The 24,204-nt window shown below is 40.3% G+C and overlaps 1 protein-coding gene across 1 annotated transcript; it reads right to left on the bottom strand.

Moving 5' to 3' along the window:
• Positions 1-382: 382 nt before the first annotated feature.
• Positions 383-2,459, bottom strand: LOC145158134 (uncharacterized). The gene is made up of 4 exons (XM_079077068.1): positions 2,402-2,459; positions 1,783-2,294; positions 1,517-1,691; positions 383-1,410 (listed from the first exon to the last, which is right to left on the bottom strand). Exons 1-4 carry the CDS (start codon positions 2,457-2,459, stop codon positions 383-385), a joined length of 1,773 nt encoding a protein of 590 aa, XP_078933194.1.
• Positions 2,460-24,204: the final 21,745 nt, after the last annotated feature.

The raw sequence follows: 24,204 nt of genomic DNA, 5'->3' as shown, positions 1-24,204 counted from the left end.
AAATATTAGCCAGTTTTCGATACATTTTAACTAATTTGAAACTAAAAAGTAAATTGTACCAAAATTTTAACACTTCACTTCAATTTACTATACATAAAAGGAGCATGAGAATATTAGATCATCAGTAATACTCTCCACAACAACGGTCGTGGAGAGATCCAGATTAGCCACCACCAGCCACGAACCAACTCCGGAGTACATACAACGACCAGAAGTGAAGAACAAAAGAGAGAAGAGAGACGCATGAGAGTGCAGTGACGGAGCTAGGATCAAAATAATGGGGTATCCCAAGAAAAAAAATATTTTAATATAAAATAAGCAAAAAAATAAAAACCGCAATTTTATTATATATAAACTTCAACTTCTATAACAAAGTTTCGTTTTAAAGTTCACCTCTTCGCTCTTTCATTTTGCAAAAACGATTAATTACATTTTCAGTCTTAACATTCTCTAGTGCTTCTTTTTCTACACTACAAATCAAAGCATCATTCATAAAATCATCAACTATTCTATTACGCAAATCGGTCTTCAAGAACTTCATTGCAGAAAAACACCGTTCAACGGTTGCGGTTGCGACGGGCAAAACCAAAGTTAGTTTTAATAATCTATAAACCAAAGGAAAAGAGAGGTGCTTCCCAGTTTCCACCAACAAACGAGAGAGGTCTGCAATTCCCTTCAAGTTGAAAAATCTCTCATCATGGAGCAAAGAGTGATAATAGATATCAAGTTGCCCATTAAGTTGCGCCCTTTCTGAATCGTCAAAATCTTTTTTGTATATCTCGCTTAACTTTAACAACTTTGCTTTATCAAAACCAGAAAATGAGTCACAAGGACTCAAAGCCGCCATGTTCTCCATCAACTCCGTGCCAACTTCACTAAATCTTTCCCCAAATTCTTGAATTTGCATATCCAAAATCGTGTTAAAAATCACAACTTCAAAATGATGTTGATTAGTCTTATTGGTCCTACGCTTTCGTGGGGTAACATAATATTCTGACATGTCCACAATTCTAATACTATGCTTTTCACAAAAAGCACATACCTTCTTCCAAATTTGTGGAAACCCATCTTTTCTAAAAACTAGCAATGCTTTCTTTGTCCCTTTTACTAACGAAGCCGCTTCTAAAATATCTTGATCTTTTTTTTGAAGATGCTTTGACAAAGTATCCGTGAGACATAGAATTTCCAACATCAAGTGTAAAAGAAACACGAAATCAAGTGTTTTGAAATATGACAAAATACCCTTTGCTTGATTACGGTTAGATAAAGTAGACCCCTCCTCTTTGACATATTTACGGACCGTAACAACTTCTGCAAACAAATTCAACAAACTTACAATTGTTCTAAAATGTGAACCCCATCTAGTATCTCGAACTCGAACAAGAGAAATCTCTTGATTCAACCCTCTTCCTGTTTCAGTTTCACCAATACCAATTTCGGCTGCCACTCTTTCTTTGCATCTCTCGTATCATATATTTTCTCTTACAAGACCCACAAACGACAGTAACCACCAAACCAAAGAATTCTTCAACATCATCATGTTTCTTTGCAACCGCCACAACCACTAATTGAAGTTGGTGTGAAAAACAATGTATATAATGTGCAGAACTATTTTCATTTAAAATCAAATATTTCAAACCGTTGAATGCACAACTCATATTACTTGCTCCATCATAACCTTGCCCCTTCACCTATATATTTGAAAAAATTAATAAAAAAATATAACACATAAAAATAAAATTAATATCATATTAAAGGAATAAATATTTTATGATTTCTCACCTGATCGATAGTCAAGTTGTTGTTGGAAAAAACAATATCGATGGCGGATTTAAGACTCAAAGAGGATGTATCCAGCACGTGAACAACTCTGATAAATCTTTCCTTTACAATCCCAAGTCTATCAACATATCTTAAAACTATAGCCATTTGTTCTTTTTTGGAAACATCACTAGACTCATCAACTAATATACCGAACACATCTTTACCAGTTTCATCACAAATAGACTTGATTATCTCTTTTGAAAAGCAATTGACAATATCTTTTTGAATTGTCAGAGAAGTCAACTTTTCATTTTTTGGAGCATTTTCTAAAGTAACATTAAAAATCTTCTCATTATCTTCTCTAATCAAATATAAGACTTCAATGAAAAGTCCTTTATTAGTAGAGTTTTCCGTCTCATCGTGTCCACGAAATGGTAATGCATTTTTCAATAAAAATCTACAACTACGGATTGTAGCACGTAATCGAATTTCATAATTACTTTGCTCAAGTTCCGTTTGCTTATGCAAAACTTCACAAATAGATTGGTTTTTTCTCAATAACAAATGACACTTTTCTTCGGCCTTATGGTGAGAACTTTGAATCTCACCCATATGTTTTCGGAATGATTTTTTTTACTCCAATTGTTAAAGCCTTCGGTTATAAATGCATCTTTTCCACCTTGACCGCATACCATGTCTCTAAACAAGTAGTAATAAAAACAATATGCCTTCTTTTTTTTAATGCTATACTCTAACCATGGAAATTCCGTAAACCATTCCACAACAAAACGTCTTTGCTTCTCACCAAATAAGGTAAACTCAAAATTATGCCCATTTGGTTGACAAGGTCCTTTAATCAAATATGTCCTCCTTATTTCATCCCTTTGATTAGGATTATAAGATGTAATCTTTGGCCTCTCCCCTGGGTCCGAAGGAAGATCATTCAAATCAAAAGATTGTGGTACTTTTGGTTTTTGAGTATGCTCATTAGATTGTGGTTCTTGTGGTTTTGGAATATGTTCATTAGATTGTGGTTTTGGTGTATGTTGATTAGGTTGTGGAACTTGTGTACTTTCATTAGTCCTGTTTTTTTTTTTTTTGAAGTTCCTTCACCATTGTTGTCTCCAACATCTAATTGTCTTTTGAAAAATTTGTTAATATCAACCTACAATCAAAATATATCTACAATCAACTCTAATTTTATAACTTGATTTCAAGTTTCAACAACAAATAACAACCCGCAATCAAATTATCAAAATATATGAACTATAAACTTGATTTCAAGTTTCAACAACAAATAATCACTAATTATTGACCATAAGTCTCTAATTTAATAATCCTAATTGGTAATTTCTATTTTTTCAACACAATGCCAAAAAATTGAATTTCAATTAACCAAAAAATAATCACAAAATTTCTACTTACTTGCTTCATTGTGCACCACTTTGATCAATAATCACCCACTACCGGCCACCGGGGGATTTAGCCGGAAAACACCCACCACCGGCCACCGATCAGCGGCAGAAGAAGGAGGACATCATAGCAACGGCGAGTCGCAGGGCAGGGAGGGAATTGAATTTGGAAGTTACGATAATTAGATGCTGAGAATTGACGTCAATTAATATTGTGGTATTAAGAACTTGGGCTTTTAAGTTTGGGCTAATTATTTATTGGATTAAACGTCTACAACAATATTAAAAAAAAAAAGTTAGGGTAGCCCAAAATATATTTTAGACTTTCTGCGATATAAATAATAAATTTCAGAAACAATCTATTAAAAAAAAAATTTGGGGCCTCCTGTGATACCCATGGTGCTTTATTGGATCCGTCTATGTGAGAGTGAAGAAGAAATGGATTGGTCGTCGTCCTCCGTGCTCCCCACCACAAATCACCACGACCACGGGCCACCACGGACCGGCGGGATAGTATGCGCTGCCGTGGTCCGTGGCCACGTTGACAACGAACATGTTCGTTGCCGGTATACCGTATACCGGACAGCCTTAAAACGCATCACTATCCTAGAATTGACGTTGTGGGGCCCTCACAATAAAAGCCTATGAAATTTATTACTCGGTCGATGAGTTGGCCTATCAAAACAAGTCAAGAGGTAGACTAAGTCAATGACATGCACCATACGGCATGACTATTTTTTGTGATAAGTTGAACACTATGGTTAGTAACCTATTTTTTCTTGATTATTCGATTACTTTGAGACTTAATATGCGGTTCTGAATAATCATATGTGATAAAATGATTACAAAGGCACATAGTGAAAAACTCAAAATATTATTTTCCTATATCATGGACAATGGCGTTAAAGAGTAATAATGATTTATATTTATTCAATTTAGATCATTTAAAAATTTTTCAATAATTTCAAAGATAATTGTGTTAATTTGTTTTGAAATTTAGTATATTTTATCTTAAAAAAAAGGATTTTTATACTAATTACTATTTGGCTGATTATCCAATACCATTATATCACATCATACAATACATAGATTTTTCTATCATCATATGCATTTAAAAGTCTAAGTCTTTGGTCTTTCAATTTCCAAATAATTAATCTATTAATTGAAAATGTTATTAAATACAAAATACTATCATATTATTAGCATATTTTTAAAATGATTATTAAAATGCACTTATTTGTTAATTTAAATATTATGTTAAATTAAAAATTAATCAAAATATAAAATAAATTTAAAATATATATTCAAATACTATTTTTCAAATAATTGGTTATTAATTAATTAACAAAAAAATAAATAAATTGTGTTAGCTTAGAAACAATTGTTCATATCAATTAACCATCATGATCTAAATTATAAAAGAAAATCAGTAGATAAGTAATTTCTAAATTAATCAATCAGAACGTTAAATTGTAATACTAAACCGGAAATTATTTCTAATATTATTTAAACACAAAGCACGGTTAGGTAGTATTGAATGATGTTGGAAATTTTAGTATAAATATGTGTATTTTTACTAACTTTGGACATATATAAATATATACAGATGTTGTATATATAATTAACTCTAAGTGAGTTTGTGTTCTACACCGTGAGAGCTTTGAAACGATATATCGTATGTGTAAAATGGAGTATATGTGAATGAGATATCGATACTCAAAGTTGGGTATTTGGCAATAGAAGTTAGAAAAAGAGGTGGGTGTGGGAATGAATATCACATTGGTAGGAAGACCATAATCAAGTGAGCTTATAAGCATGAATGAATGATAGACTTACAAACTTGTGTCTATGGATTTACTCTAACTCCTACCCACGCGCAGGGTGGTGCGAATCATAGATTTCGTAGGCCAAATTCACCGAACTTGCACATGGGCGCGACCAACGGACACGAATGCAACTCCGAAAACTCAGGCCCGTGCAACCCACAACTTTGCTAAACTTTACAGTTTTGGTCCTTGGTTTTGATTTTTTGGTAACTGGTGCATTTAGTGCGCATTAATTATGCAATTAATAGCATTTAATTGGCACAATCAATTCCTTAATGATGAATTGATTTCTTGCAATCACAAACCAATATAAAAACGGACCATTACTACCTCATTCGATATACATATGCAAATACTCATCTTCTTTCTCCTTCTCTCTGCAACTATTTTCGGCAACTTTTTCAGGCAAGTAGCCATATCCGGCAGTACAGTTGTTGTAACCTAGGAACAGACGACAAATCTATTTAAGGGAATCGAGTCCAACTTGAGGCTCAGCCACTACGTTTGTTTCTAACGTTTTATCTTGCAGATCATTCGGTTCAGACATAATTTTTTTATTCAAGAAACGAAGCCAATAACTAACAGTCTTAAACATATTTTTCTTTTCGTTTTTATTTTTCGTTTCTTTCTGTTTTTCTGAATGAAGTGTGTACCGATATTGTCTTCAATATCGTTTCGTTATGGTAATTAATTTAATTGTAAATTCAATTTTTTCAGAATGTCTGGAACTCCTGCTGCTACTGGAACCTCTGTTGTGAACTCGACTGCTACAACACGTGTGCCTAAGATCATGGCCCATCATGCTGAACGGCTTGAAAAAATTTATGGTCTTAACTTCAAGAGGCGACAACAGAAGATGTTATTATACTTGACCACTTTGAACTTGGCTCGGTTCCTAACAGAAAATGCTCCTATAACTGTTGAGGGGTAGGTTGATGCTTAAGATGTGAATACAGTGGATGCTTGGAAGCATTTAGAATTTCTGTGACGCAACTATCGGTTGAATGGGCTAGCTGATGCACTTTACAATGTTTATTTTAAAGTTGCAACTACTAAGGAACTATGAGAGTCTTTGGAAAGGAAGTATAATACAGAAGATGTTGATACCAAGAAGCATGTTGTTGCAAAGTTCTTGGAATACAAAATGGTTAACTCAAAATCCGTTATGAGTTAAGTCCAAGATCTTCAGGTCATTATACATGATAACAATGCAGAAGGAATGGAACTTAGTGAGTCTTTCCAAGTTGAATCAATGGTTGAAAGTCTTCCTCCTGGTTGGATAGACTTCAAAAACTACCTTAAGCATAAGCGAAAAGAGATGTCGGTGGAGGAACTGGTGGTGCGTCTTCGCATTTAAGAAGACAATCGAATGGCTTTGAAGAAAGGTAGTGATTTTGAACCTTCTAAGGTTCATGTGGTGGAAGCTGGTCAAACTTCCAGGAGCAAAGGCAAGGGAGCTCACAAAGGGAAAGGAAAAGGCAAGAACCTATGCCCCAAGGCAGTAACTTTCAAGAAGAAGTTCAAGTGCTACAATTATGGCCAACCATGTCACAAGGCTTTAGAGTTCCCGCAACCCAAACGGGAGAACCATCAAGAAAACATGGTGAATGATGACATGGAGTTGGTGGCCATGATAATTGATCTCACGGCCATGGTCTCGGAGGTGAATCTCATGAATACTAATTCGAAGGAGTGATGGATTGACACAGGGGCTACTCGTCATGTGTGTCATGACAAGAGTGTTTTCAGCACCTACAAGGATGTTGAAGATGGTGCAAAACTATATATGGAAAATGCAGCTACTGTGAATATTGTTAATTAATCTTTAATCAGAAATTAATTTGGATTTAATTTTGGGATTAAAGGAATTAATTAAAAGTGCAGACGAAAAGTGCAATTGTTCAATAGCTGAACAAAAGGGTCCAAAACCTTCCTAGGGGAAGGGTGGACGGTTTTTAATGTGTATATTTAAGATTATTCTAGAGTTTCTAGAATATCTTATCATATATGGATAATCAAAGGAGGTGGATAATTACCATATTTGAGATTAGGGTTATACATAGCATCGTTGGTGCACTATAAATAGAACCCTTAAGGCTATGATTTTCGGCCACTCTCTGGAAGAAGCAATAGCCGAAAATTTGATCTCCTCCTCTCTCATATCATTCTCCTACATTGTGTGTTTGTGATCCATTAGAGGTGTTACACTTATGACACTAAGTTCTCAAGCTTCAAGATCTCCAAGGGAATCATTGTTATTACAATATAACAATCAAGTTATGTAGCCTAACCCTAGTTTGATATGAATATCGAAATTTGTAGACACTTCCTAGGGTTTCTCCTTTTGTGTTCAAGTTTGCATGTTCAATTAGAGAAAACCTAGATCCAAAGCATTAGGGTTGCAAGAACACTTCAGAATTGTTGTTATGCTCAAACCCATCAAAAAAATCATTGGGTGATGATTTTTTCACCTATGTGGTGGAAAGTGAACCTAAAACCTACCAAGAGGCGGCTACATCTTCTGAGGGACCTTAATGGAAAGAAGCCATCAAAAATTAGGTAGAATCTATCTAACAAAGTCATACATGGGAACTAGTAGATCTACCTCCATGTAGTAATTGGTTACCGTTGGATTTTTAAGAGAAAGATGAAACCTGATGGCAGTATTGATAAATACAAGGCAAGATTAGTAATAAAAGGTTATAGAAAAAAGGAAGGTATAGATTATTTTGATACGTATTCACCGGTAATGCGAATAACATCCGTTAGATTAGTTCTTGCCCTTGCAGCCATTAGAAACCTACAAGTTCATCAAATGGATGTGAAAACTGCTTTCGTAACTGGGGAGTTGGAAGAAGAAATTTATATGGAGCGACCTGAGGGGTTCATTGCCTCGGGACATGAGAATAAGGTTTGTAAACTTGTTAGGTCTATACATGGATTAAAACAAGCTCCAAAACAATGGCATCAAAAGTTTGATCAAGTAATGATGGAAAGTGCCTTTAGAATCAATGAGTGTGATAAGTGTATCTATGTGAAAAAAACCACTCATGGTTATGTCATCTTGTGTTTATATGCTGATGATATGCTTATCATTGGTAGTGATGACAAGATGATAAGATCCACGAAGGATACGTTTAAATCCAGGTTCGACATGACAGATATGGGTTTAGCGGATGTGATTCTTGGAGTCAACATAACAAGAACCCAAAGTGGTTTGATTTTAAGTCAAACAAACTATGTGGATAAGATTCTCGAAAAAATTGCTAAGGGAGATACTAGCATAGCCGGAACTCTAGTTGACACTAGTCAACATCTACGTAAAAATAGAGGTGAAAGTGTTAATGAAGTGGAATATTTAAGAATTTTTGGCAGTCTGATGTATCTAATGAGTTGTAACAGACCTGACTTAGCATATGTTATGAGCAGACTAAGTAGATATACTAGTAAACCCAATTCTAAACACTGGAAGAGTATTACTAGGCTACTAAGGTATGTGAGATACACGAGAGAATATGGATTGCATCATTGCAGACATCCAACAGTTATTGAAGGATATACTGATGCAAGTAGGATAAATGACATAAAAGATTTCAGATCTACAAGTGGATATGTGTTTACACTTGGGGGTGCTGCTATAGCTTGGAAATCATCCAGGAAAACAGTTATATCCAGGTCTACAATGGAATATAAAATTATCGCCTTAGATATTTGTGCTGAAGAGGCGGAGTGGCTACGTCAATTTGTAGAGGACATTCTCCAATGGCCAAAGGCGGTAACGCCCATATATATACATTGTGATAACCAATCGGCAATTGGTAGAGCTCAAAGTAAAATGTATAATGAGAAATCAAGGCACATTAGACGTAGACATAAAACGATACGAAAACTAATCTCTATGGGAGTTATCACGATTGACCGGGTGAAGTCAAAGGATAACATTGCGGATCGGCTTACAAAAGGCTTGAGTAGATATGTAGTTTATAAGTCGTCAAGAGGAATGCGACTAAAGCCTTTAAATGAATAAATTCATACGAATGAAACCTTACCTAGAAGACTGGAGATCCCAAGATCTAGGTTCAAAAGGACAACCTATTTGTATGAGTGAGGCAGATCATTGTGGGAGAGTTATCATTACTTCCTAATCCATTTGTGACATTCCAGAATTTAGGTCAAAGACTGTGAACGGTCAAGTTCACAGTAAACCTCTTATTAATTTGACTCATTGAATTTTAGTGCATCTTATGTGAAATAAATGAGTTCATTTCAAATATTATAAAATACCAAATTATATATTACTTTCAAACGTGTAAACTGACAAACAGCTCAAACAACTCAAACTTTAACCCTAGTTAATGCGTCTTAAAAACTAAAGTTTTGTATTAAGCAGTTGTGAGAAATATAAACACTGTAGTCTCGTAGCACGTGTTTCCCTATTTCTGAAAATATAAAGAACGAACAAAACGGAGTTCGTATGCAGAAGATACGACGTTTTAAGAATCCAAAACTAGTATAATACATATTTCCCTAAAATTGTCAACACCGTTTCTATCTATTGAGGGACTTGCACACCTCATATGGAATTTTCGAGAATGTTTTTGGACTCATATTATAGTCTAATATTTAATTTCATACTTGAAATATTTTTAATACAAATATTTATAAAAGTTGAAAAATCAAACGTTTTCAGATTTATTAATCCCAAAACCTTAAACTATTTATTTTGGCATGATTTCTATTATTGGTTATGTATTCTGAAATAATATATAAATCCAAAGCTGGTTGATGTGGATTTTAACGATGGAAATAGCCCATCACTTAGAAAACTGTGGTTGATATATATATATATATATATATATATATATATATATATATATATATATATATATATATATATATATATATATTGACATGATTTCTATTATTGGTTATGTATTCTGAAATAATATATAAATCCAAAGCTGGTTGATGTGGATTTTAACGATGGAAATAGCCCATCACTTAGAAAACTGTGGTTGATATATATATATATATATATATATATATATATATATATATATATATATATATATATATATATATATATATATATATATATATATATATATATATATATATATATATATAGTCGTTCACATTTTTCTAAGTGATGGGCTATTTCCATCGTTAAAATCCACATCAACCAGCTTTGGATTTATATATTATTTCAGAATACATAACCAATGGGAAGGTTATTTGAAAAACAAAAAAAACCCTAAAAAAACCCTAAAAATTATAAAAATGCATAAAAAAATACCAACACATCACAGAACTTTTTTTTGAATTTTTTATCAAAAAATCGCAGCATTTTTTACAATTTCGCTGAAAAAAAAATAAAAAATCAATTTTTTTTTTGTTTTTTGTAAAAAATAGTTTTTTTTCAAAAAAAATTTCAGCGATTTTGACCTAAAAGTTGCGATTTTTTGATAAAAAAAATTAAAAAAAAGTTTTGTGATCTCTAAGTATTTTTTTATGCATTTTAATGATTTTTAGGGTTTTTTTTAGGGTTTTTTGTTTTGCATAGAACCTAAACCTATATATATATATATATATATATATATATATATATATATATATATATATATATACATACAGGTATGAGACATATGTCATAATCAATTACATGTGGTTGGATATATATATATATATATATATATATATATATATATATATATATATATATATATATACACACACACACGGGTATGAGACATATGTCATAATCAATTACATGTGGTTGATTAAATTTCCATAAATATACATTATATGTGTCAATTTTAAATATAACCGACCAATGTTTATCAAATTAACAATTTCTCATTTCCTAACGTATGAGTTTAAATTTATATATATGTAATACCTAAATAAATATACTAGTGTATATAACTAGTACAATAAATCAGTACACACCCAAATACACAAATAATTAGGAATTACATTGCTTCTAAATTCAAACCAAACAAATACATAAATAATTAAACTAATACAAACACAAACACATGTATGATATGCATCTTATTATCAAAATACCCATACATGTGTGTATAAGTAGTACCATTCAAGAAGTGTATACTTGCCTAAAATAACACTACAAGATTAACCAAAATGATTCAAGATCACAAGTACTTCAAATCTGCAGCCAAAAGTCGGGATAATGACTTAAAAGGGTAATGTATTTTTCGATTTGTACACATTTAGTCACTGAGTTTTTTTCGTTCACATTACTCCTTCAACTTGTTAAACTGTACACATTCAGTCCTTATAACCAGCTACTTCAGGTTATCCGGTAAAAATGACTTAATATGGTAATATATTTCCCACTTTGTACACATTTAGTCCTTAATATTTTTGTACACATTTAGTCCTTAATTTATTATTATTATTATTTTTTATTTTTTTTGCAAAATAAGTCATTTTTGTTTTTGTACTCATTAAATACTTATGAATGATTTATTTAGTTTTTTCTCACAAAATCTTACGTGGGAAATTCATTAATGAAATGTTTGGGCCTTTTGATGCTTATGTCCATCGCGATCTCGACTGCTTGGTTGCTTAGGTTATGTGTTCTGAACGTCATAATTCTTCATACGATCTCGGATTTTAACGATGTTTATATCCATGCGAACGATATTTATATCCATGCATTCGTATTTTAGTCTACTACAACTTTTATTTAGATTACTCCCATTAAAAAATAATATATTTTTACTTACGATTTTTATATCCATAAGCAGAGGCGGATTTAGCCTAGTCCCGGTGTTGCACCAGCAACAACTGTTTTTTTTGTCCGCAGTGGAAAATTTTTTGATTTTTTTTTTTTCGTTTATAGCTATTTTTCATGTATCAGCAACACCTATTTCATCTCGGCAACACTTACTATGTATTCCTGCGTCTGCCCCTGTCCATACGTTTTTATGAATGCATGTATGGATGTTTTTTTTTAAATCGTAAGTAAAAATATATTACATTTTAACGGGAGTAATCTTAATGAAAAAATGAACACGTGGATATAAGATCGTTAAAATCTGATATCATATGAAGAAGTTACGACGTTCAGAATACAAGACCTAAGTCAAACCACAAGACCTACGCAACCAAGTAGTCGAGATCATGTTGGACATAAACATCAACAAACCTAAACAACTCATCAATGATTGTTCCACGTAAGATGTCGTGAGAAAAACCTAAAGAAATCATTTATAAATACTGAGTGAGTAAAAAAAGGACTTATTTGAAACAAAAAAAAATGTTAAGGACTAAATATGTACAAAAATATTAAGGACTAAATGTGTACAAAATTATTAAGGACTAAATGTGTACAAAAATATTAAGGACTAAATGTCTACAAAATGAAAAATATATTACCCTATTAAGTCATTTTTCCCGGCTAACCTGAAGTAACCGGTCATATGGACTGAATGTGTACAGTTTAACAAGTTAAAGGGGTAAATATGGACGAAAAAAACTCAGTGACCAAATGTGTACAAATTGAAAAATATATTACCCTTTTAAGACATTATCCCCCAAAAGTCTCCCAAAAATCTAATCAAAATCATTTATATCGTTGCTTCTAAATCTCTATTAAAAATCTCATTTAAAGTACATACAATATGGATGAGAGAAAAATATACACACAATAATAAGTTATAATGTTCTACCAATTTTAACTTATACAAAACCACAAACTATAGTAAACTCTTCCATGATTGAAGCTGACAGTGAAACCCCTCGTGCTTGTGTTTTCCAGCAAACCGGAAGATCATCAACTTCCCTTTTGTTCTTCATCCATCTTTGATTATCTGTCTAAAACAAACCCAAACACCCACTTAGGTTCCATAGATTCCTGTCAAAACAAACCAAATCCATACCTGTTGCTGATCCCGTTCATGTTCATTTTTTTTCGTTAAAGAAGCAATCCAAACATCCCCGATCCTTTCGTGTTTTCTGCCTGACGAGAAGCTACAACCAAGAGCTGCCACCGCAGCCCTCGTTGAAGAAGCAACCGGCGACAGCTCTGCTGTCGCTCCCGTCTTTCTCTCACCTTCCTCGAAGCAGGCGAGCATCGGAGATGGTCCCCTTCTGGCCTCGCATCTCACTGCTGTACCCACTGAGACCGAAGAAACCCTCTTCTAGCCTCACCCTCGTACCTTCTCTTTCTCCAATCAAGCAACGGCCATCGAAGCCTCGTCTGTGCTGTTGTTGCTGCTCACATCGCTCCAGGCGGACTGGTTCTCTCTTCCCCCTTCACACATCACAGCCGGACGAGACGGAGCCCGAACTCGATGCTTCGTTCCTTCATTGCTTCGGTCTCGTCGACTCCGGAGACGCTTCCTCGGCCAGCAATCGATCGGCATCCATCGGACCTCCATCTTCGTGCTTCCCTCTCTTCGTTCATCTGCTCCGTCCCTTCGTAATCCGTTCGTCTTTTGTCATCTGTATGACATATCGAACAAAAGATAGGGCGTAAAAGCCCTAAATCCTTCCAACTTCGATAAAATGACTAATAAACCCGTCTGCTGCAACATCCATTTTAAAAGAAGCCCTTTTCCAAAACATTGGTGTATTTTAAACAAAACAGCCCCTCATTTGTTTATTTTTAACAAAATTAAATCCCGACCTCCAAACTTTGAATAATAAGAAGCATTTCAGCCCCTTCATTGAAAATCCTTAACAAAACCAGTCCAATTTTAAAACATAATTTCAATTTAAACCATTTCAGTCCCCCCCCCCCCCTTTATTTATTTTAACCAAAGTAGTCATACCTTGGTTAATTAAATTACCAAATGATGGCGTGCCTAAGTCAGCACGGAAAAGTCGCTCCTGGCCAAGATACCTGGCGCCCCGACCGAGCCAAGAGGAGCGGGCTCAGTGCCCGCCAGCGCCCCTGAGAGCAGGGAGCCCCATCGAAAGGCTTAGTGGCCGCCAGCGCCCCTAAGAGCAGGGCGCCCCGGCGAAAGGCTCGCGCCCGCCAAAGACGCTCCCAGTATAAGACAAAGTATACAGTCAAGCGACAAGGCAGAGGATCAGAGCATTACCGCCGGAGCCAATGGCAGCGCTCTGACATAAAGAGGCGCACAATCCTCCAATCAGCACCTCTGACCTTGTCCCCTAAAAGCGATCATGTCCCGTACGGACAAGCAGGATCGCTAAGTATAAAAGGGCGTACTTAGGAGCCCTAAAGGTAAGCAGTCTTCTCTAAGAGCAATTCATTTCCTAAGACCTCATAAACATATCTAACTTGACCGTCGGAGCGTTCTTCTGGGAGCCTCCTCCCGGGAAACGGTTGACGGTTGTTCTTTCGTGTGACCTTACAAATACCTCTTAACATCAAATCGGAGATCAGAAAGGAGGTCCAAGCCCAGGTCGCAACATTTTGTGCCATCCGTTCTGTGTGACGAAGAACGAAGTAAAAACCACTGTATCATCAAAAACAATGGCGTCTGACGGTAGTGACGGCGTTGAGGGCATACAGAACAGCCCTATACGCTCCATGACACCGCTGGACGATGTACCGCCACCCATAACGACTACCAATGAACTCACCGGCCAAGGAAGCTCTATGCTAACCACAACGCCCTAGCAGCTGGCCCAACCACCTGTTTCGCTGCAAACAACGGGGCACAGAGGCTATCATCTAAACGCCATTTCGGCAACCGACGCCACTTATGGGAACGGTACCACTCGCCACACCTTTGCAAATGGCGTTAACATTCCAGCCAACGGCGACACAACTCTCAGTAAACCAAATGTCACCCTTTTTCACCCCAATGATACAACACCAACTTCCCTTCTTTTCAGCGACAGGAAACCAAGCACCAAACACCCAACTGCCACTCCACGTGTCACCACAGAGCCAAATACCAACGAGCACACACCTGATGCTCCCGCCGCTCGCGCAAGCCATGGCGGCACCGCCATCATTGCCTCATCTCTTGACAGGCACATGGGGTGCGCCTATAGCGACCACCCCAACAAGTCAACAACAGCCCACACCAACGCAATCCTTGGCTCAACATCAACTTACACACCCGGGATACTCGTTGCAATTTCCATTTCAACAGCAGGCTTTCTACGGTCCTAACCCAGGGTATCAGGCATTATACGGCCACCGAGGGGCACAGCCGCACAACACGACCCACCAGTATAATACACACGGCCCGCTGACCATCCCCAATCAAGACTACCTGTCACGAAGCGTCATATCTCCGTTTGCCAAGGAACTACTGGATTACGAGATCCCAAATACAGCAAAGCTCCCCAACTTGAAAACTTACAATGGCACTACCGACCCGGACAGTCATATCGACACGTATGAATGGACAATGACGTCGCTGAAGCTAGACGAACGTTTCTGGTGCACATATTTCCCAACAACGCTAGATGGAAATACATGCACATGGTTCAAGATGCTGCCCCCAAGTAGCATTTACAACTTTGGCCAACTAAAATATCTTTTCCTCACCAACTTCATGCAACTGCGAAAGTACAAAGGCGACTCTCATTCCATCAGCGGATGTAAGCAAAAGGAAGGGGAAAGCGTAAGAGAGTACTTCACACGGTTTACAAACGCCACATTGGATGTGCCAGGTCATGACGAGGGCCTTATAGTAGGAGATTTCACGTGGGGACTCCTCCCCGGCCCTCTGTCATAAAAACTCATGGGCAAAAAACCACAGACGAGATCCGAACTAAAGGAGAGAGTGGAAAGATATTTAAGACAGGAGGAAGGCAAAGCAGCAAAGCAAGCATACTTAAACGCTATGGCTACCAAGCGTTACAACCCAGCCAACCCAGAAACGCCGGGGGGAAGCATGCACTTCGGACGAGGAAAGAGACCATTGGGTCGCTTTAGGCCGTTCGTCGGGACGACAGACGGGGTCGTCGCCTAGACCTATACGTGGTTACGAACAAGCAGCAAGAGAGAACACCGAAGGGGCGGTACTGCGAATACCACAAAAGCAGGACGCACGACACAACCAATTGCTCGGTCCTTAAAAAAGAGATGGAAGAGAAAAAGCTCAAGGGAGATCTCGCGGAGATAGCACGCAACCTGTGCGCCAAGTTTGACGCAGAAAATGCCAAAGGAGCTCCGAAAGAGGGTACACAGCCCAAAGAAATATTCATGATACGAGCCAAGAGAAGCAGACATGAAGGAGCTGCACACCAGGAGAATCAAACGACCATGACACAAGAGCTAACGTTCTCATCGCAAGATCCCAAGCCCGAAGGCTGGACAGGTGATAACCCCCTTGTAATACAGGCTTCCATTAAAGACATGGTCATACACAGAGTGTATATCGACACAGGCAGCTCCGCAGACATCATCTACGAGCATTGCTTCCGTCTTCTCCCAGACATGTGGAAGGACCGCCTGAGGCCTACAGCGGGAAGGTTGGTCGGATTCACGGGACACAGCCTATGGCCGCTAGGCACGATCCACCTCCCTCTTACACTGACTAGTCATGACAAGCAGCGAAGGAAAACAGTCCTGGTCGATTTTGTTGTCATCCGACATTCAGCAGAACATAATATCATTCTGGGGAGGCCAACCTTGCTCAAATTAGGTGCGATCCCGTCCACCATGCATGGGATAGTGAAGTTCAACACTAGCGGAGGTTCGGCCGCAATCCTGGCCACACCACCAAAGCAACTGCAGTGCTTTACGATCATGCAACCAGCCGAGATAACAAGAGAAACCAAAAAAGTGAAGGGTGATTCGGCATTCGAGAAAGAAGTTATCAACGAAGGGCATCGTGATCAAACAATCAGTATCGGTTGCAATCTTCCAGGGCACACCAGGCGGGCACTTATCGATCTCCTCCGGCGATACAAGCACATATTTGCGTGGACTCCCACAGATATGGTAGGAGTAGACCGGAAAATCATCAAGCATAAACTCATGATTAGACCGGGTACAAAGGAAGTTAAACAGAAAAAGAGGGTTCAGGGAGGAGATCACAATAGAGCAGTCAATGCGGAAGTAGCCAAGCTGATGAAGGCGGGGATTCTGAGGGAAATAGTTTTCCCAACTTGGATAGCCAATCCTGTCATGGTGCGAAAGCATGACGGATCATGGCGCATGTGCATCGACTTCTCCGATCTCAACAAGGCATGCCCTAAAGACTGCTACCCCCTCCCGGAGATTGACCAGAAGGTAGAATCACTACAAGGGTTCAAATTAAAGTGTTTTATGGATGCGTATAAAGGATATCACCATATCCTGATGAGTAAGGACGACGAGGAGAAGACACCTTTCTACACTGACCATGGCACGTTTTGCTACACCAAAATGCCTTTCGGTTTAAAAAACGCGGGGGCAACATACCAACGCCTGGTCGACTCCTTGTTCTCAAGCCAGATCAGGAGAAACATTGAAGTATATGTCGACGATATGGTTATTAAAAGTGAGGATGAGGAAAGGATTTTACAGGATATTGAAGAAACTTTCAGAACATTGGAGAAAGCAAAGATGAAGTTAAACCCGGGCAAGTGCACGTTTGGAGTGGAAGAAGGCCAGTTCCTAGGATACTACGTTACCAGACAAGGCATCTAGCCCAACCCAACGAAGGTGGACGAGTTCATGCAAACACCACCTCCGAGTACTCTGAGGGATGCACAAGGCCTGAATGGTAAAATCACGGCGCTCAGTAGGTTCATCTCAAAATCAGCAGAAAAGGCTATACCGCTATTCAACACATTGAAAGGCTGTATCGAGAAAAGCAACTTCCAGTGGACAGCGGCGGCAGAGGTAGCACTCCAAGGAATTAAGGAAGCTTTGCACAAACTACCAACGTTAGCTAGCCCTATCCCGGGTGAGATATTGCAAGTATATCTCTCGACTTCAGCCGAAGCCATATCCTCGGTACTGGTTGTGGAAAGAGAAGGGGAACAGAAGGCAGTGTATTTCGTGAGCAGAGCATTACAAGGCCCTGAACTTAACTACCCGACCCTGTAAAAGCTGGTGCTAGCACTGATCTACGCTGCGAGACGGTTGCGACGGTATTTCCAGGCCCACCAGATAGAGGTCCTAACAAATTGCCCAATTAAGCAAATCCTTCTCAAGCCCGAAACCTCAGGAAGACTCGCAAAATGGGCGATCGAACTGGGCGAACACGATATTAGTTACCGACCAAGGATAAGCATCAAAGGGCAGGCACTAGCAGATTTTCTACTCGAAGTCCCGTGGGAGGGGGATGTAGTCAAAGAAGGAATCATGGCGATAAAAGAAATTTCAAAGGGAAATAGAAAATAGACGCTGTATACTGACGGGGAATCCAGCAGGGAGGGCTCGGGGGCTGGCCTAATCCTGACCAGCCCGGAAGGAGAAGAGGTTACGTATGCCCTCCGTTTCGACTTCCACACCTCAAACAATGAGGCAGAGTACGAGGAGTTTCTTGCCAGCCTACGCTTGGCCAAACAAATGGGCGCAGAAGCTGTAGCCGCGCTGACAGACTCGAGACTGGCTGCCAACCAGGTTAACGGAAGCTTTGAGACAAGAGACAAAAGAATGGAAAGATACGTCAGGACAGTACGACAGCTTACCAAATCCTTTAAGGAATTCACCATCAAGCAAATTCCAAGGAGCGAGAACAGGAGAGCGGACGCTCTAAGCAAACTAGCGTCGACATGTTTTGATCACTTATCAAAGAAGGTTTTGGACGAGGTGCTCAAGGAAAGCAGCATAAAGGAATGGCAGGTCAGCACACTCACAACAGTAGGGCCCACATGGATGACACCCCTAATAGACTACCTACAGCAAGGCGTTCTACCTGATGATCATGACGAAGCCAGAAAAGTGCGCATAAAGGCACTCTCTTACGCTCTAATTAAGGGGGAACTATACCGGAAGGGGTTCACAACCCCATGGCTAAGATGCGTAGATGGGATTAAAGGGAAAGAAGCGTTGCAGGAAGCACACGCAGACCAAGCAGGCGCACATGAAGGTGCGCGAGCTCTAACGGGAAAGGTGCTTCGGATGGGGATCTACTGGCCCACCATACACCAAGACGCAGCGGAACTGACCAAAGCATGTGGGCAGTGCCAAGCGTTCTCCCCAGTCCAAGTGAATCCACCGGCGCCCTTATCCAGTATATCCAGCCCCTGGCCATTCTATCAATGGGGAATAGACATTGTGGGACCATTCCCAGAGGCGCCGGGAAGGTTAAAATACATGGTCGTAGCGGTGGACTATTTTATGAAATGGATCGAAGCAGAGCCGTTGGCGTGCATAACAGGAAGGCACATGATCAAGTTTGTCTGGAAAAATATCATGACCAGGTTTGGCATGCCTAAAACGTTGATAAGTGACAACGAGCTTCAGTTCGCTGAAAACCCGTTCAAGGAGTGGTGCGCTAGCAAGGGGATAAATCAACAATTCACGTCAGTGGCACACCCACAAGCAAACGGACAGACAGAAGTATCCAATAAAACCATTGTGAACGGGATTAAGAAGCGTTTAGGAAAGGCCAAAGGAAACTGGGCGGAAGAAATACCGACGGTGTTATGGTCGTATAGGACCACCCCGCGAACTGGCACGCAGGAGACACCATTTAGTTTGACATATGGAGCGGAGGCCATGCTTCCAACGGAGGTGATGATAGGCACGTTAAGGACGAGCTATGACGGTGAAGAAGCGAATTCGCGAGACCTGAGGCTGAACCTAGGTATACTCGAAGAAAGGCGAGAGAAAGCAAGCATACGCCAGGCGGCATACAAACATGCGACAGAAAGATATTACAATTAGAGAGTCAAGGAAAAAGCATTTAAGGTGGGAGAGTATGTACTAAGAAAGAACGAGGCAAGTCGGGCTCACCCCCAGGGCAAGCTAGGACCCGTATGGGAGGGTCCATACAAGGTTGTAGAAGCAAACCAGAATGGGGCATACATGCTAGAAATAATGGAAGGAAGGCAAATTCCAAGAACGTGGAACGCAAGGAATTTGAGAAAATTCTACTTCTGGAAGAAAGATCCCACAAAAGAAGGACTTGATACTCAATGTGTTTAAAGACCTTGTACTCAGTGTACAAATCTAACAAGTAAAATGATGAAATATGTACTTAGTGTACTAGACCCTTAATGATTAACGCGCGTAATGCTTAGTGCATTTAAGTCTTAAATGTTGGCATATTAGATTATAATGCTTAGTGCATTCAATGTTAATACTTAGTGTATTAAAATACCCAGTATATTAAAACCCAGTGCATTCAGCCTTAATACTTAGAGTATTAAACTTTATGGTCTACACATTGGCTGATGCAGACGCTTAGTGCGTCGAACTAATCAAGGTCAATCGCTTAGTGCGTGGCCCTGTATCGCTAATAAATTTAACAGCCAACGAAATACGAAGTGATAAACACATAGCGATTATACATATCATCAAACCAGCATAACAAGGATAACATCACCAACACACAAAAGTCAGCACAACCACGCAATGGTTCAAGACATAAACATCAGAACAACAAACAAACAAAGTCTTCACACCCCATGGAGGTAGCACACGAAACTTACACCATACCGTCGCCATCACCATCATCATCTCCATCCCTTTCGGCACTAGCATCATCGTCTCCATGCACAACAACATCTTCTGCGTTCCCAACAGTATCGTCAACACAAATCGGCCCAGGAACAACATTATCACGCTCATCACTCACACAGACGTTGGCACCCAAACAATCGCCAACACCCGCACCACTATCACTTTCGTTAACAACGTTCCCACCGCCACCGCCAACGGTGCTCTTACCATGATCTATCCTATCATTGCCATCCACCACATCTTCGGGAGTGCCGTCAGAACCAGAGAAAGCACAGAGATCACGAACCCCCTGCATGTCCAAATCACCTAGCCCCAACAGCGAGGCATGGTCCATACTGGAAAATGCTAAAAGAGCATCATTGACACTAGTAACGGGGCCAGCAGCAGGGGTATCCACAAGACCTGGATGACCAGCAGTCACCAGAGTAGCACGAACAAATTCAGCCCAGGCAACAAAGGCAGCGTGGCGAATGAGACTCACAACTCCTTTAACTCCGGATGCTCGATTAGCTTATCCACCACTCGCACAAGCCCCACCCATAGTAACCAGTTTAGATCACGCTATGTCACGGTCACACTCAATTGCAAATCAGCGACTAACTTATCACGATCAGCTGCGTCGCGTTCAAGACTTTCAACCTGAATCATCAGACCCTCATTGACTTGAGAGAGGAAATCAACTTTGGCCTCCAAACCGGATCTAAGTTCCTCCATCACAGATTTTTCAGGCACCAGAAGTTGATACCTTTGTTCTGAACGCTGCAAATCACCGGCAAGCTCTGAAATACGCTGCTCTAGCTCACTCACATGGGCCCCACAACCGGCATGCATAGTTTCCATCTCGTTGAGCATCTGAATGCGTCGAGCCCCAGCAACAAGATAAAACATAGCTTGCGCAGCAATGCAGGTCATGTTATGGGACAGGGCAGGGCTACCCATAGCCTCCATATCAGCAGAAGTAGCAGGAGTAAAGGCATGTCGGGCAAACTCTAAAGCATTAGCGCGAACGGAGAGACGAGACTCATTGTGGAGACTCCAAATGGGAACAATGGGAGGAGGTCCTGAAGAACTCCCACCCAAACTCCGGATGGGGGAAAAAGTGGAGGGATTCGGGCCTCGAAGATCCTTTGAAGGAGAGGAGCCAGAAGTAACAGGGGGAGCAGCTGAAGCAGGAGCAACGGGCTGATTAGGCGCCCCACTCATCCCTTCAGACTGTTGAACGTCATCATCAGGGATAACAACAACGGGTGCCGGTGACGAGGAGATTGAGCTCAGAAGGCGCGAGAAGCTATGCCTGGTTTGAACACGCTTGGTAACATGAGGTGCACCAATCACAGTCTCGCCCATGGCCAGCACAGCTTTCCGTTTGGCTTACAGTCGCCGAACATCAGCAATAATGCCATCCTTGCTGTCTTCATCACCCTCGATGGAAGTAGCACAAACACCACCTAAAGGCATAACAGAGGAGAACGGGCGAACCGCAAGAGGATCTCCCCAGGCAGACGGCGGATCCCTGCTTGACGATGAAGGAGTTTGCATAGCTGCAGAAAGGACAAGCTGATCCAAACGGCGAGGGGGAGGAAGACGATCAACCAAATCCACTTCCCGGTACTCCAATTTACCCCGATAGCGTTTTTGAAGCACCTCATCCATAGACAGGGGGACTCGTTACCTGGGGAATTCAAGGAATTATGGAAAGTCAAGAATGGAAGGTATTCAGATAATAAAACGCTAACCTTGATGAAAAAAGCAAGAACACAGATACTTACCGTCCACGACGTGGAAGAAAACCGCCATTTTACCACGACGCCTCCAAGACGGACTCGTCCCCACTCCAGAGAGAAGGGCCTCAGAATAATCCTCGGGGGACACTTGGATGGTCTTGAGAAAGTCAGCCACGCCTTGATTATGGGGAAAGAGTTTGGGGGTAGTATCAACAAAAGTGTTGGCACGGTAGCGCCCGGTACCTACCAAGCCCTGGTTAACCCAAAACCACCTATCTTGCCAGTTTTTGGGTGTTCGGCCGTCAGGCACCAGGGTATGCCCTCCCCGACGAACGGAAAAAGTATACTTATCACCGGTGCAATAAAAACGGAAGAAGTATTTGAACACGAAGTAGTCAGGAAGATAACCGTTAGCCCGAAAAATCATCTCAAAAGCAACAACCTTGTTTACAACGTTGGGCGTTAACATTTGAACGCTGCAACCGTCCTTCTGGAGCACCTCCTCCTGGAAATCAATCAAGCGGAGACGAAGGCCGGCATCTAGGGTTTTCTGGTAGATTCCGACTTTTCCGGGAGGGGGGAAAGTATAGAAGAACCTGGTGAAGGAAACTCCACACCCTCAAGAGAAGTAAGGCCATAAGTGGTCTCGAGAAAAGAGTACTCAGAAGCAGAAGGCATAATGCCTGGGGGACTCGCCATGGAAAGAAAGAAAAGAAAATGGAGGTGGAGAAGAAGGGTAGAAAGAAAGAAGAAACGTAGATAAGAAGGCATGATAAATACTCTTATAAGGAAACGGAAAGGGCGGGATATTCAAAATGTCTGAAACGCTGACGTAACCGCTAGCCATCATAAGAGGTCACGTCGTCATTAAAACCAGAACGGCGAGCGAACAGGGAAGCAACACGTGAAAACTAGCAAAGCCCAGAACGTCGTATCTAGCGGTTCAACGCTACGACTACTAGACTGGGGGACTTGATGACGTGCCTAAGTCAGCACGGAAAAGTCGCGCCTGGCCAAGATACCTGGCGCCTCGACCGAGCCAAGAGGAGCGGGCTCAGTGCCTGCCAGCGCCCCTGAGAGCAGGACGCCCCGGCGAAAGGCTTAGTGCCCGCCAGCGCCCCTAAGAGCCGGGCGCCCCGGCGAAAGGCTCGCGCCCGCCAGAGACGCTCCCAGTATTAAGACAAAGTATACAGTCAAGGACAAGGCAGAGGATCAGAGCATTACCGCCGGAGCCAATGGCAGCGCTCTGACATAAAGAGGCGCACAATCCTCCAATCAGCACCTCTGACCTTCTCCCCTAAAAGTGATCCTGTCCCGTACGGACAAGCAGGATCGCTAAGTATAAAAGGGAGTACTCAGGAGACCTAAAGGTAAGCAGTCTTCTCTACGAGCAATTTATTTCCTAAGACCTCAGAAACATATCTAACTTGACCGTCGGAGCGTTCTTCCGGGAGCCTCCTCCCGGGAAACGGCTAACGGCTGTTCTTTCGTGTGACCTTACAGATACCTCTTAACATCAAATCAGAGATCATAAAGGAGGTCCAAGCCCAGGTCGCAACACCAAACAACCCCTAAACTTTAGTTAAGTTAAAATTCAACCCCTAATAGTTTAAATTCGTTACGAAACGGTCCCGGAAGTATTTCAAAGTTCAAGAAATGTGACTTTGCGGGTTTTTAGTTCCAAAAAAGTAAGCGATTACCCAAACATATTTCCAGAAGATCTACCTGGGATACCTCCAGTCATACAGGTTGGATTCCGAATTGACCTAATCCCAGGTGCAGCACCAGTAGCAAGATCTCCTTATCGTCTGGCTCCATCGGAAATGCAAGAACTATCCAGTCAACTCTAAAAACTTCTTGACAAAGGCTTTATCCGGTCAAGCTTCCCTTCATGAGGA

This window comes from Lactuca virosa, chromosome 2 (genome assembly GCF_052849685.1).
Source record: "Lactuca virosa cultivar CGN04683 chromosome 2, Lactuca_virosa_CGN04683_v6, whole genome shotgun sequence".
In the NCBI taxonomy this organism is placed as follows: domain Eukaryota; kingdom Viridiplantae; phylum Streptophyta; class Magnoliopsida; order Asterales; family Asteraceae; genus Lactuca; species Lactuca virosa.
The sequence above is the reverse complement of the archived record's forward strand: the minus strand, read 5'-3'. Positions and strand labels throughout refer to the sequence as shown.